We start from the raw sequence: 14,594 nt of genomic DNA, 5'->3' as shown, positions 1-14,594 counted from the left end.
AAAGAGGGTGATTATGACCAGCAGTACCCAGAAGTAGCTCTTCATCCGAAAAGGTTACTCTTGGGATTTCCTTGAAGTAGACGACTTCATCTTTTAAGGTCAAACTAGTTAAGCTAAGCAAATCTCTGGATTGAGAAGTGCTTTGATTAAAGACTCTCTTATTTTCTTTAACATGATGAGGGCTAAAAAATACTCAATTTGACTAGTAACTTCCTAAGATGAGCGAGAATGTTATAGTTAACCTTAGGGACATCGATATCGGGACCCAATGGAGAGAAAGTAAGATTGGATTATTGAGTGGGGACTTTTATATGATTGTTGGAAACAACTTGTTTACCTTTATTCTGAGGGGCAATCTTAGGGATAAGACTATATTGTCATAAAGTTGCACCAGCACGAAATCCTCAGAAGGAAAAACTATAGCAGAGTCTACACTCTTCATAGATGTTGGATCATCATTCTTTGAGTGAGTGTCAGAATCTAAAAGATCTATCATGATAGGACTGCATTGAAAGTTAATTTCAGGGAGATCACTATCTGATATGATCTCATGTTCGACTTCCCCTTTAGAGATAAAATTTGGAAGGTCATGTTTTTGAATATTTGGATCGATCTCAATAGAATTTTGAATTTTTTTAGAAAAAATATCAATTTGCATTTAATCTTTATGGTTAATCATCAAAATTGACATATAATAATATTTTTATTAAATTTGTGACCCTTTGCCTTTGATGGGGGCAAAGTAAAAGTCAAATAACATGAGCGAGGATGGGCTCTCATTAATAGCTATTGAGAAAGATAAAAAGACTTGTTAATCAACTTTTTAAGTGCCTGAGATAGAGATATATCCCAGTCATATCTAATTGATAGAGAAATATTAGAAGAATTACCTAAAATAGTTTTGACTGACCTTAGTTCCGATTCTACTAGGTACTCTTTAGGAATGATGATGTTACCTTATCTGAAGTTTTTTTCTATACAGTCCTTAAAAATAATACATTCCTCAATTGGATGGTTGAGCATGCGATGGTAATGATAGTACTTGGGATCATCTTTATCTATATTCTCTCGCCTCTTGGCCTTATATAATTATAAATCTAGCTTTTTTAGAAGGCTCCTAAAGATCTTCCTTTTCGAATATCTTTTAAATGGGTATGGTCTTGCCAACCTCTCTTTAATTTAGGTTGAGTAAGGCTCTCTAAGAGGTTCAGCAGTTATTTAGAACAATTGCCTTTGAACTAGTGGTGGAGGAGGAACACTAGGCTGGTTAGTTGCTGGTTGCTTTCCCTTAACGACTGTCGACACTGTGGCTACTTTCTTTTTGAAGGACTCTACCAGCTTTGGAGCTCTCTTGCATCTGAAATATCTTTTAAGAATGGAATCTGAGGATCCTCTTTCTTTAGGTTGCTTACCTTATTTAAAAGCTTCTCAAAGGTTTTAATTGTGAAACCCTTCAGAAGAAAAGTGACACGCCCATGGATATTATTCAGAAGAATCTTCGCTGAATGTTACTCTTGTAGTTGGGGTTCACACTTTAACGAAATGTTTCATCACCTTAAGATGTACTCAACTAGTTACTCTCTCAGCTTTATTTTTTTATGATGAGATTGCCTACGGTTGTGCGCTGTTGTTGTGCTATTGAAAATATCTTTAAGGATAGATTTTTAAGTTAATTAAAAGTTTTCATAGAATTGTTGGGTAGATCTACATACCACTCAAAATCTATACCATAAAGATAACTAACAAACTGGAGAAAGAGTAGAATATCTGACCCTCTGGCATTATAAGAGCTTACTCGGAAATGGGCCAGATACTTCCTTAGGTTTTCAATTTTAGTGAAAATTTCAAAGGATGGTGGCACAAAACCCTTCAGATAAGGAACTAAATCATATTCTTCATGGTAGAGCCTACCCTTTGGAATAGATATAGTTCCTTAAGAATGGGCTAAGGCCTCCCTTATCTGGTCCTTGATCATCTACTTGATATCTTTTTGGCTGGTACCAGAGGAACTAAAAAGAGTATTGAAACTGTTGGTTGAACTGGGGGTACTAACAAAATTGGTTATTGGACTGGAGGGAATGTTGACATTGACTCGGGGATCTTTGAGTTAGATTACTGCTTCCCGGTTTGATCAGTGACTGCTTGGACGGAAGGTTGTTTTAGTTTGAGTAGGGGTTATAGTGAGTTATCTAAGAACTCTTACATTTTTTTGACATGTAGCAACATGTATGCGACTTATGCCTCCAGGTTTTTTATATGCTTATTATCATCCCTAGCCCTTACTAATTTGTTTGAATTTGAATCAACAATTGCTGAGCCTTCCTCCTTGCCAAAATAAAGTTTACTTGGCTTAGTTTCTTTGACAGATTCCCTGGTCTAAACTATGTATATACTACTATTAACCACTTCATCTTCCATCAACAAATCATCAAACTAGGGATCAAATGTTTCTTTAACTTCCTTCTTCCTCAAGATATCCTTAATCTCCTATACTACCTTATCGACCTGTCGGATCCCTATTACTTTGGGTTTGATGAGTAAGTAGCCATTGTAATCCATTATATCATAAAATTCATTTTCTTATAACTTAGAAATGATAGCTTGTAGCTTAAGGTCATCAATTATCAAGGGCTCTACCATTAATTACTCAATCATTTCCTAGTCTTTATTTAGATCGTCCCCTCCCCTTTGAATTTCATGTGGTCGATAGTTCAAAGGTGGCATCCTTGAAAGGGCGAGGGTCATCTAACTTAGGAGGTAATATAGTGATAGCTCCCACAACATGCAAGGTAAAGTCCTTAGATCCCTGGGTAGGGAGATCGGGAAAAATAAGTGGAGTCTGAGAAAGACTGTCTGGGATATGTACTGAGACATCAAATGAGGTATCAATTAAATCAATAAGTGGAGTATCAACCAAATTAATAGGTGGAACACCAACTAGGGCATCCACTAGATCAACTGGGTTCCGAACAACATTGATTGGGATATGTGATAACTTAATTGAAGACTAAGGTGGCTTAACTGAAGGTGGATGAACCTCAACTCTACTGATCTTCTTAGGGATATACTTTCTTTCTAGGGACTTGTGCCTCTTACTCTTAGCTTTAGTCAACCCTTTAACTTCAAAATCCTCTTTGGTTTTCATCACCACTAAGGCTACCTTTACAAATTTTGGTGAGGGGATTGAGATATTGCTAGTAAAATCGAGGCCTTTTATAGATCCGGTAAGTAAAATACCCTCTATTTTAGAGGATGGAGGGCATGTCACCTAGTGGTAACCATCTATCAACATAGAAGTCATCAGTTGTAGTACAACTTCTTATTTCTTCTAATAGGTTGGGGAGTCAAATTCTTGAATTTAGATTTCTCCTCCTTTAGAATTTCTTTCTCAAAGAAGTGGGAGATGGCTCCTTTCAAATGCTTGACATATTGTTCCTTCATCTCGCCCTATTGGGCAGCACAAGTGTGAATTCTGTTTCTAAGCATTTTTTGCCTTTGGAGCTATTTTTCCTTGGAAGTTTTCTTGGTCGAGTGGTCTACCGGGCATGGTAGGGAACTAGCTATCTTAGTTTCCCTCTCCTCCCCTACAATAGTTACTAAGGGGTAGAAATAACTCCCTTTAAGGAGCAGAGAAGATGTAGGGGTAGATAGATCCTCATGCCTCTGACTCTACCTGGCCCAAAGTCTTAACTTCAATAACTTTCCTTACTTTTCTAATCCTCTTTCTGACTCTTCTCAAGTAATTCTTTCTTTGATATTTGCTAGTAAATGGGATCCCAGAACTCGATCATTCCTCAAAAAATATATTTTACTTTGGCAGTCTCAACAGAAGCTTCTAACTATCTTTCTCCACATTGGGATTAAGGGATTCAACCCCTGACCCAAGAACCAACATTTAATATAGGGCTTTTTAATTTAGCAGCATTCAGATCAACTAGTTTCTCCCCGTTCATTGATAGATCAATAGTTTGAAATCCCAAACCAATCTGAATTGTGTTTCTAAAATCAATCTCTTTATATGTTAAACCCTTCTCAAAGGTGAAAATTAGCTTGCTGACTATTTGATTGAGTTTAAGTTTTTGGAATTTGAAAAAAGAATTGGAATTAGATATTTTTAAAAATAAATTTTGAAAATCATAATGGATCTTATATTTTATCACACATACTGAGTTATAAGACTTACAACTCAACATATGATGATAAAATACAAAGGTTAGTTATAGTTTAAAGTAGATTTAGATTTTCACTACACATACTAGACTACAATGGAGTGTAGTAAGGTAGCATATGATAGTGTCAATTCTAGATTGAATTTTAAAAAGATCTTTGATTTTGAAAAATTGATGAATTTTTTCTAGATTTTGGAACATGACATGTTGAGTTTTTACTCAACCTAAAGGCTTTCAAAATTGATGAGAAAATTCAAGAGAGTTGTTTGCTTGACTCTTCCACACCATTGACTAATTTAGAAGTGGAATGTCAAAGCTAGAAGTTTTGAAAAATTGGAGACCCTAGAAAAAAGATTAACATGACTTCTCGTAATTTTAAAACCTAACATATTGAGTTAGACCTAGTAATGCAAGTTCATAAAATTTACATGGAGATTTTGAGGGTTTGGCTTGACACTATTGCCCTGCTAGTTAATTTGGGGATAGAAGGTTAGAGCCTAATTTTGGATAGAGGTTTCACCTCTCTTTTGATATAAGTTTTTTTTAATGTTGGCTAAGCTTTCCTAAGGAAGAAATTAATAGAGATGCCAAAAGAAAAGAACAGTAGTTAAGACTACCGATGAAACAAAATTTCACCATTATTAGCTAGAGAGAGAAATTCAGTCCCACCAGGTGTGCCATTTTTTATTTGAGTTTAAAAGGGTTTGGAAAAAAATTGATTTTCTTTAAAGATTTTAAGTCATAAATTTAGTTTCAAAATCGAATACGCCACTATGAACAATATATCACCTAGGGAGGCAAATATATCATTCCTTAATGAGTTCAAATAATGAAACTAAAAATTTCACTTTGATTGTAATAATCAAATTCAAGGAAGAACTACATATGATCCTGAACGGTTAAAATGAGGTTTTATTTATATTTAATTATTATAACCTAGATGAAAATAATATTATTTTCATATTCAAAAAATACTACGATAAATGATATATCTCCCAGAGGGAAGAAGATGTCACTTATCGTCGATCATCTGAACATGATGATAATGATCGTCGTTGTTCTTAGTTTTTCCAACGAAGACTAATAGAGTTTTGAAAATTGATTTTTTTTTAAAAAGTCGATGTGGGTTCTAAATCTCCTACGAGCATAATCCTTCATAGCTAATTACATCATAGGAAACTGCGATCTTTTATGAATACTACCGATTAAAATATTGACAAAAAATTTATTTTGAGATTTTCTAGAAGTGATATTAAAGGTGAATTTGGAGTTTCAATAGGGATTGGATTGATTTTGAACACTTATTTCAAGAATCAATGGAGGAGGGGTAAGAGATACTTTGAGATTCTGAAATAATTCAGAAGGGCCCCAACTTAAGCTAAGTGATGGGGTTCAAGTTTTAGATTAAGAAAATCTTTAATTTGAGTTAAAAAATTTATTAAAATTTTGGGATCATATTCTCGAAGGTTAGAGTTTTTTGATTCAAAATCTGCCCTAGATCCTAAATGTAAATTGGGCACTATACCACACTAGCCTAATCATAGCTAATGCAGTGCAAAATCTGGACATACCCCATCATGGATTAGGGAGCCAGCTAACCACCTAGTCGATTAAAATTCATAAGTCTGTTTCTTTTTATGAAAGAGTGGTAGGGACATTATTGTTAAAGTCTTTTGAGAATTGAGACCAACGTCTAGAGAGGATCCTAATTGGTCCCTTGACTTATGCTAGGTGAGAATGCTTGAAGAATGTATAATTAAAATTTTGGACAATTTTAAATTTATTTCTAATGGAATATTTATTGATCGACTCAATTAATTGCATAAAATATATATGTAGCAATTTTAAAAAGGTTTAATACTTATTTTTTTCCTAGAGATTTCACAACATCTCCTTGATGGATCTGCACTCTCAAAGGCCAGGTGATCTTCTAGAACCCACAGGCGGGGATGTGCTTAACAAGGAGGAGAAATTTAATAATTCACTTATGCTGACTCCCGATAATCCTGAGCTAACATCTTAGATCATTAGAGTTTCTATATTAGCCTAAGAATTTTTATTGATTTAAGTAAAAATATTTTAGTGTGCCCTCACGAGCCTCCACGTATCCAGTTTAAAACAAAAATGACATGCAATTACCAAAAAAATTAAGAAAAATAGGAAACCCTATTCGCATTCAAGATAAATCAAACACATAAATCAATCAAAATTAATTCCTTAATGTAATATCCATAGGCAAAATGCCCCTTTATTACAACCCAATATTTGCATAAATTAAAAGTGGTCGGGCACCATTAACAACAAACACAGATTCTAATCTTAGGATCGACTCAAGTTGACTTGAGTGGGATACTCTTTGTCTTCATCTCCTTGTCATCCTCTTCTTTAATTGGGCTCCTTGGATTTATTGTATTTGGATACTCAAATGAAAAATAAAATTCTTCCCTTGAATGAGAGGTTATTCTTTTCACTTTGGGTTCTAAAATGATCCAAATTTGAGCTTTCAAATGGTAAAGGACCCTCCCTTGAGGGTTGTCCCTTCCTCTTAGAAATCTAAGTTTGAATCTATGTATCCCAACTCAAATGTCTAACTTTCACAACTCTTAACTTTAAATAAATTATATCAATATTAACATGAAAAATCTAGAATCTCTTGTAGGGTTATCCTAAGCATTTAAAAATAAAATACATCCCAAGCAGTTTATATATGTGTATTAAATTGTAAACTCAGCCACACTTGACCACTCTCTTATTTATTTGAGGGCTAAGCAGCAGAAGAACCTACAAAATTTTTTTATTAATTTAAACCATTATTAATTTAGTCTCCTTTTATTGTACTACATGAGTGTGAACACCTGCATAAAATCATGTGAGCAACCAAATCGGTCCTAACCTAAGGGTAAACTATCTTCAATAAATCAATTCATAGATTATAGTTAAATTAAGTAAATACTCACATTAATCAATTTTCAATCACATCATAAAAAAAAAATTAGAAAATTTGGCATACAACAGTAAAAAGTAAACACTCGCCTAGCCTATACTACAGGAAATTCGAGCATTTCTGGTGTTTTTATCGATGGTTAGTGTTAGATTTCCTACGATTTCATAAAATACCGACGGTTAGTAAACCGTCGATATAAACTGCATAGGAAACGCTTTACGGCGGTTATTCTTATTGCCGGCTTTCTGGCGACATAAACGACAATTTTCGATGGTCATAGCACCGGTGACCGCCAGTTAATCATTGGTGGCTTATCGGCCGTCAAAACTGCCGGTATTTACCGACAGCTTTATTAAGCTTCCTATGGCTATAATAAGTCGTACGGTATCAAAGTTTTCGGCGGCCAAACCATTGGTTAGCCGCCGGAAACCTGTAGTATTTTTAAATAAAAATTGACAACCTCCCCTCTATTTACTAAATTTTTCATAAACTTGCACATAATTGAGAAAATTTATTACAAATATGAGCAACACGCCATTATAATCAACCCACAATTATATTTCAAAATTAATACATATATAGCATTCAAATGAAATTCATAATAAGCATAACCAAATATTTAAACTAAATGTTCATCAAACAAAATAAATTCTACAATAAATATAACATATAAATCCACAATAAGATGCCCATGTAGATAAAAATAGAATGTAGATAAATTAGTTATAACAAATATGAAGAATTACAAAATACACTATAATGATTAACATACAAAATAGATTTGATAAGAGGCATTTAGCAAGAGAATGATATGTTTACTAATTTGATTTCAAAAAAATATAATTCAATAAGTATATTACAATAAATTTAGTCACTTAAATTACAAAAACTATTCAGAATCAGAAATATTTTTATTGCTCTCCAATTTATCTTCACTTTTATCCTCGTTCTCACTTGATGAGCTAGTTTAATTATTCAAGTCTTCTAACTGCATTTCAATATTATGGATTGTAGTTTACATCTCCTCAATTTCAACAGACATATAATTTGGCATCTCATCCTCTTGATGTGCAGTTACTACAACGTATTATTGATTAATTATCCCTAATTTTTTTTTTATGATAGCTAGTCAATCTTGTTTATCCCCACGACCACTGAGATATTTGCTGATCAAACTTCCCTTATCTTCTACTATGTTTTATGTCTACTAAACCATACGTAGGATGAACTCGGTTTGGACCGGCAGAAAAAATTACTTAAAAAAGGAGGCCAAGGCCACCGATAAAGGCTCCGGAAAAATATAAAACCGGCGCCCTTGCCAGGGGTTATTATACCACCGTTAATTCTGGCGGTGGTTTATTAAGAACTGCCAGTTAATACTAGCGGTTTGACCGCCGGTTTAACCGCTGATATTACCGACGGCTATAGGACCACTGATAATGCCTGAATTTCCTGTAGTGTTAGACTAGAGTTGATTGTCTTAGCAAATCATCTAAAGTGTGCACAAAAGGACTGTCTGACTGGGGTAGATCCTAAGCTGGACAATTTTTTTAATTTAAAAAAAAAATTGTACTAAAAAATTATTTTAAGAAGCAGTATGAAAATAACCCCAAATGAAGCCTAGTTACTGTAAAAATTATAAAAATTAAAATCATAACAAACATGTGATAATGTAGACTAAATAGTTTTTATAATTGCTATAAAGAAATTACTAATGGTTACAACTGTAAGGACCAGATTTGAAATGATTATAACCATTGGAATATCAATGACATTTTTAGCCACTGCAAATCATATTAGTAGGAGTCTTATATTTTCCAAATTCCAACTATTATAATGACTACAAATAGTCCAATGGTCACTTTACAATAGCCTGGTGGTTAAAACCATTACTAATGTTTATTTGCAATAGTTATAACCACCAGAAACTCCTCTAACCAAGCTGTTTTAAATCTATTACAAAAAAAAATTATTGGTAAAACGTAAAGGCAATAATTATAACTTTCTAAACTGCTATAATAATTTTTACGACGATTTTAATAGCTAAAATTTACTGTCAAAATCATAGCTAAATGCTATTTTTTTAGTGAACATAGTTGGATCCCAAAATTATCACATCATTCTCATAAATGCTTTCCTTTCAATACAACTACAATTTTCAACTCACAGATGGAATGAAGAGATATAAGCAAAATGCAATCAATAGCAACAACAATGCAACAATCCATCAATCATTCTATGTTCTTTGTGATGGTGTTCATCATTCAAATTGTCATAGCTACTTAGACCTGTTCATTTTCACTGCGCTCATTCTGCTTCTTCTTCTCATTATTATAAACATTTTCCTGCGATGGTTTAACGTCGCCCATCTCAATTGCTTCGCCTTTCGAAGCAGTAGCAGCAGATATTTCTCCTTTGTTGTTTCTGTAAATCACATACAGTATCAGCTGAACTGCACCCAGAGCACTCCCACAACCATTTGGTATCTGGCACCACAAAGTAACATATTAGCACAATTTTTCTTTAATGAAGAAAGAATTTGTAGCACTTAATGCTTACAATGATGAAAGGATCATGGCCAAGCAACCCGTAGATAAACCATGAAGTCCCGCACAAGAATACAAACAGAGATAGGAAGAATGGCATGAACTCCACACTTTTTGTCTTCACCACTAGCCTCTGCAATACACACATATCATAAGCTTTCTTTGTTCTTGCCTTCCAATGCAATTATAGGTTCTTTTCATTTATAGATATGTTAACTTAAAGGTTAACTAGCTAACAAACAAACCCATTCTCAGTCTGAATTAGGGCTGTCAAAATCGGCTCACTAGTTGGGTTCGGGTCCAACCTGAAACTGATCCAACACTATTCAACCCGACCGCTTCAGGTCCGGATCAACCGAAGCCGACCTAGTTTTACAAACAGGTCAAAATCCCTAACCCGAACCTGACCTGGTTCGGGTTCGAGTTGACCCAAACCCAAAATTTTCGGGTCAGATTCGGGTGGGGTTTTCGGGCCAGGTCAAATATTGACACCTCTAGTCTGAATAAGCATAAAAAACTAAGGCTTCATTTGGGACGGCTTTCTTACTGCTTCTTAAAACGGCTTCTAGTACAAAAATTAAAATTTTTATACTAAAAAGCCGTTTTAAGAAGGAAAAAAAGCCGTCCCAAATGAAGACTAAATCTCATTAAGTTTTGGGTGCAAGAATAAGCATTTGAGGGATTACCATGATAGACAAAGGCGAGGCATACATGCAAATAGAGAAGATAGTGGCAGCTGAACCACAGAAAAGCTTTCGTGTGTGGCCATGGAGGGAGAGCACAGAGATGAGAGCAACAGCAGCAAACAAAGAGGAAACGAGCGCCAGTAGGCCAAACATGCGAGCCTTCACCTTTTTTGGTGCATAGATCAGGAAAATGAGCACGTAGATGGCTTCAATGACCGCCCCAGTGCCATTAATTGTCCACACGAGCATGTTATTTGGTGAAACAAAGGGTAATCCATACCTTCATGTAAAAAAAACTAACATCAAATGAATAGTTTATGGAACAAAAGATGGTTATAATATGCTGAAAGAATTGTTTTCTTTGGGGCTTTATTGGGAGTTTTTATTCTGTACGGAGACTAAACGGGATCGAGAATCGTCCGGTTAACATTGGGTATCCAGCGGTACAGAGTGCGGGTACCGAGCTGGATACCCACCAATGAGGTGACGTGACGTATTTTTATTAGTCTCCGGACGCCCTCCGCACTCCGCACAGAATAATTCTTCCTTCATTGGACCTGTTCAGTTCAGAACTCATTGAGCAAATCAACTCGTTATTAAAATAATAATTGGGTCATTTGATGGATTAGTTCTTTCCAATACATAGAAAATTCTTTTATTATAGCACCTACCATTGTTGTTTGAAAGGGTAGAAATATTTTTCCATACAAATTTATTTTACCATATTTAAAAATAAAACGACAACCGACTAGCAAATCAAGACCGTTCATCTTAAACTTCATGATAATAACTATGACGATGCTAAATTTCAAGATAATTTGATCATGCATCAACCATAAATGCAACATCATGACAGAGAGTTCATATATTTCATCTCTCTATATATATTGAGAGAGAAGTTAAATCTCTCTCTCTCTATAGAGAGAGAAATTAGAGATAAGTATGAAATTAGTTATAGAAATGAAAATTATAATACCATTACCATATAGAAATTGCATTTCACATTTGGAGATGGTGAATTTTTAGTTCAAAAGGCTCATTAGCTAGATTTGAACCTCTGGCATCTAACTTTAGAACAAATAAGCATACGCTTGAGCTAGAGCTCTTTACTATGAAGAATCTCTCTCTCTCCACAAAATTAGAATTTTGATGTTATGATATTCAGAAGAAATATCAAAGTCATTCATCACTAGTCACTTGCACGATCGTCAGAGTATAAATCAAAATTTCATAATGAATGACTCCAATTTAGGAGTGTAAGTGAGTTGAGCATGCTCAAGCCCGACTCGTTAAGGAGTTTGCAAGCCGAGCTTACTTAATGACCGCAGATGGCTCGCGAGCTTGTTTTTAGTAGCACGAGCGGAGCTCAAGCTTGCCTTTTGAGCTTGACTCGAGTTCGAGTTCGAGATTTGGCTCGTGAGTCGAGCTTAAATTAGGCCTGACTCGAGCTCAACTGGACTTGTTTGCACCCCCACTCCAATTACATGATAAAACGACTCTAGAGAATATAAGAACTATCATTTGGCTTAAAATCAAATTCATGACTTTTTGATAATATTTTGCGAATTCGACAATTTTGATTGATGAAATATATGAACAAAATCATATTTCAAAAGCAAATTTTCATGCTTTGAGATCATTTTTATCAACAACACAAGTGATGAAACCATATTTATACATACAAAATTGATAATTGCAAAAATATACATTTTTATTTATTTATTTATTTAAAGATATTGAAAGGAAGTAAGGAAAAGTTACCAGGCGGAGAGGAGGCAGTTGAGCAAGGTCATATTATACGGAACGCCGGAGAAATCCTCCGTGGATTTTTTCCGGATAACTCTCAGGAACGTAATGCTGTAAATAAAAGTAAAATCGGACCAGAACAAAAATAATTGGTAAGGAAATATGTGCTATTTCAAAAAAACAAAAAAATTAAAACCATTCTAAGCGATTATGTTCCATGAAACAGAGAAATGCACTTACTTCTTAAGAAAAAAAAAATGAATTAACAAAAAAACTAAGGGAAAAAAAAATTAAAAATTATCTCTTTATTTTTTTGGTTAGATTGATTGATTTTAAATTTATTTAAAATAAATATAAAATAACGATTTAATTATTTTTAGATATTTAAAATAAAAAAATTTAATGAATTTTAAAACTCTTAAATTCATTTTAAAATAAATACAATATATAAATAATCCATAAACTTTATATTAAATTCTTCTCAAAGACAAATTAAATGATTTTGGTTTCATTTGGGATAGTTTTTTTATTACTTTCTAAAAATTAATTTTTTAGAATAAAAATTAAAATTCATAAACCTCTTAAATTCCATTTTTCAAATTTTTTAAAATCAAATTTAAGAGATCTTAAGTTGTCATTTTGGGATAATTTTTTATTACTTTCTAAAATATTTTTAGAATAAAAATTTTTAATTTAATAAAATTTTGTACTAAAAAATTCTTAAATAATAAAAATGTTTTAAAAATATCAAAAACTGTATTGAAGCGAAACCATTAGATTAGAGCTAATCTCACCAATTTTTTCTCTCAAAACTAAAAAAACTTTAAATTTAATTAAAAAAAAAAAGAAAAGAAAGATGCAACGCATAAAAAAGAATCGAAAAAAAAAAACAGAAATGCAAAGTCTTTTTCTTATGATTTGCAGAGCAGAGAAGGGCTTGCAGATACTCACATGGGAGACAAGAACAGAAGAGAGCAGTGGCATTTCCTACAAATGAAATGAACATCAGAACAAAAAGAAAAAAAAAATCCAATAACCAAAAGGAAAAAGAAATTAGAGAAGAAGAACCACCGAAAATCCCAAGATAAAATGCGCAATTTCCATCAGATTATTCCACCTTAATTACTTCGTCAAAAACTATAATCTCTCTCTCACAGAGTTTCAGACAAACGACAGAGCATTCTGTTTTGGCCTTAATGAAAAGCTATCTATATATAGAGATAGAGGAGAAGAGATGGAGAAGAAGAAGAAGAGAGAGAGAGAGAGGTATTGATTGCGTTCACATCCGCTATAATTTCCCTGGTTGAGATGGTTAAAGCTTTTAAAACTATTGAATTAATAACGACAAAATTCTGCCACAAACGATTCCCTCGTGTGTTTCCTTTGTTAAGCTTTCACAGCTTAGCTCTGCGGAAAAAAAAGCTAAGTAGTTAAAAAGTTTTCTTATATTAGAAATTATTTAGCAATTGTTATTAATGAGTTTAGCTTCGAAATTATTTTGTTGGAGATCGGATGCCAGGCATGATCGGGAAATCAATTAGGATACTTTCCACACGTTAAGTCCACGATATCGAGCCGCAGTATATTGAACAGCCTATCAATACCGACCAAGCCAACGAACAACTATCTCACGAGTCATGGTTATCTCGACAAGGGGTGACTGAAGGAGCATTTAGTATGGTCGTAGCTGAACAGAGCGAATGCGCGAGGGAAAGGGCAAAAGCCGGTCAAAGGAACCAAACGCGGGAAACCCGGGCCAAAATGTCCAAACGCAATGAGCCTACCAAGACCGCAGACAGAAAATACCCTCGAGCCATGCCGCGCACAAGATTATAATAAGCCTCAGTTGTGAAGAATGGCCTACTTACCTTCTGTTTCTGCATTAAGAAATCAGAGACTTCACGATAGCATAGGCTCAAAATTTTAATTTTGGTCATGAGTACGCAAACGTGTTTTAGAAGAGAGTTAGTAAACAAGCACAAGCCGTTAGGCTTACGGTTTGGAAACGAAACGTGATTACCTTTAATTACATAGTTCGTCTGGACAGATCACCACTTCCAGTTGCAAGACTCTAAAATTACGTACAAGTTTCTATAAATCCGTCACAACACTGTAATAAGTAAGATGTTGTGGTTTAAGAAAAGCGTACGCTGAGTAATTAAAGCCGTTCCCAAAGAAGCGGTTAGACTTTTGAGGGCAGTTTTTTACTAGTTTTTAAATAATTTTTATGCAAAAATTTTAAATATAAATTTATTTTAAAAACATAATAAGGAAACGCAAAGCTATCTCAAACAAAACTTTAGTGATGATGTATAGCGCTATTGGTCGTAGTTAAGCGACAAACCCGCCTCTCAATTCTGCGTTCTCCAAAAATGTACCCCCAGAACAGCGAAAACTGACTAGCTTATGGTTTTATTGTTTTCTAAATAATTTTTTAGCTACAAGAAAAAAGATAAAAAAACTTGCTTCGAAAAAGGTAATAAAAAGTTCGTTCCAAGACAAA

General features: G+C 34.0%; 1 protein-coding gene across 1 annotated transcript; it reads right to left on the bottom strand.

Moving 5' to 3' along the window:
• Positions 1-9,286: 9,286 nt before the first annotated feature.
• On the bottom strand, positions 9,287-13,105 carry LOC110097987 (bidirectional sugar transporter SWEET1a). Its single transcript, XM_028698432.1, has 5 exons — positions 13,043-13,105; positions 12,107-12,202; positions 10,346-10,625; positions 9,673-9,792; positions 9,287-9,599 (listed from the first exon to the last, which is right to left on the bottom strand). Exons 2-5 carry the CDS (start codon positions 12,136-12,138, stop codon positions 9,396-9,398), a joined length of 636 nt encoding a protein of 211 aa, XP_028554265.1. The 5' UTR covers positions 12,139-12,202; positions 13,043-13,105; the 3' UTR covers positions 9,287-9,395.
• Positions 13,106-14,594: the final 1,489 nt, after the last annotated feature.

This window comes from Dendrobium catenatum, unplaced genomic scaffold, assembly GCF_001605985.2.
Source record: "Dendrobium catenatum unplaced genomic scaffold, ASM160598v2 fragScaff_scaffold_1086, whole genome shotgun sequence".
NCBI lineage: Eukaryota > Viridiplantae > Streptophyta > Magnoliopsida > Asparagales > Orchidaceae > Dendrobium > Dendrobium catenatum.
Note: the sequence above shows the minus strand (reverse complement) of the source record. Positions and strands in the feature narration are given on the sequence as shown.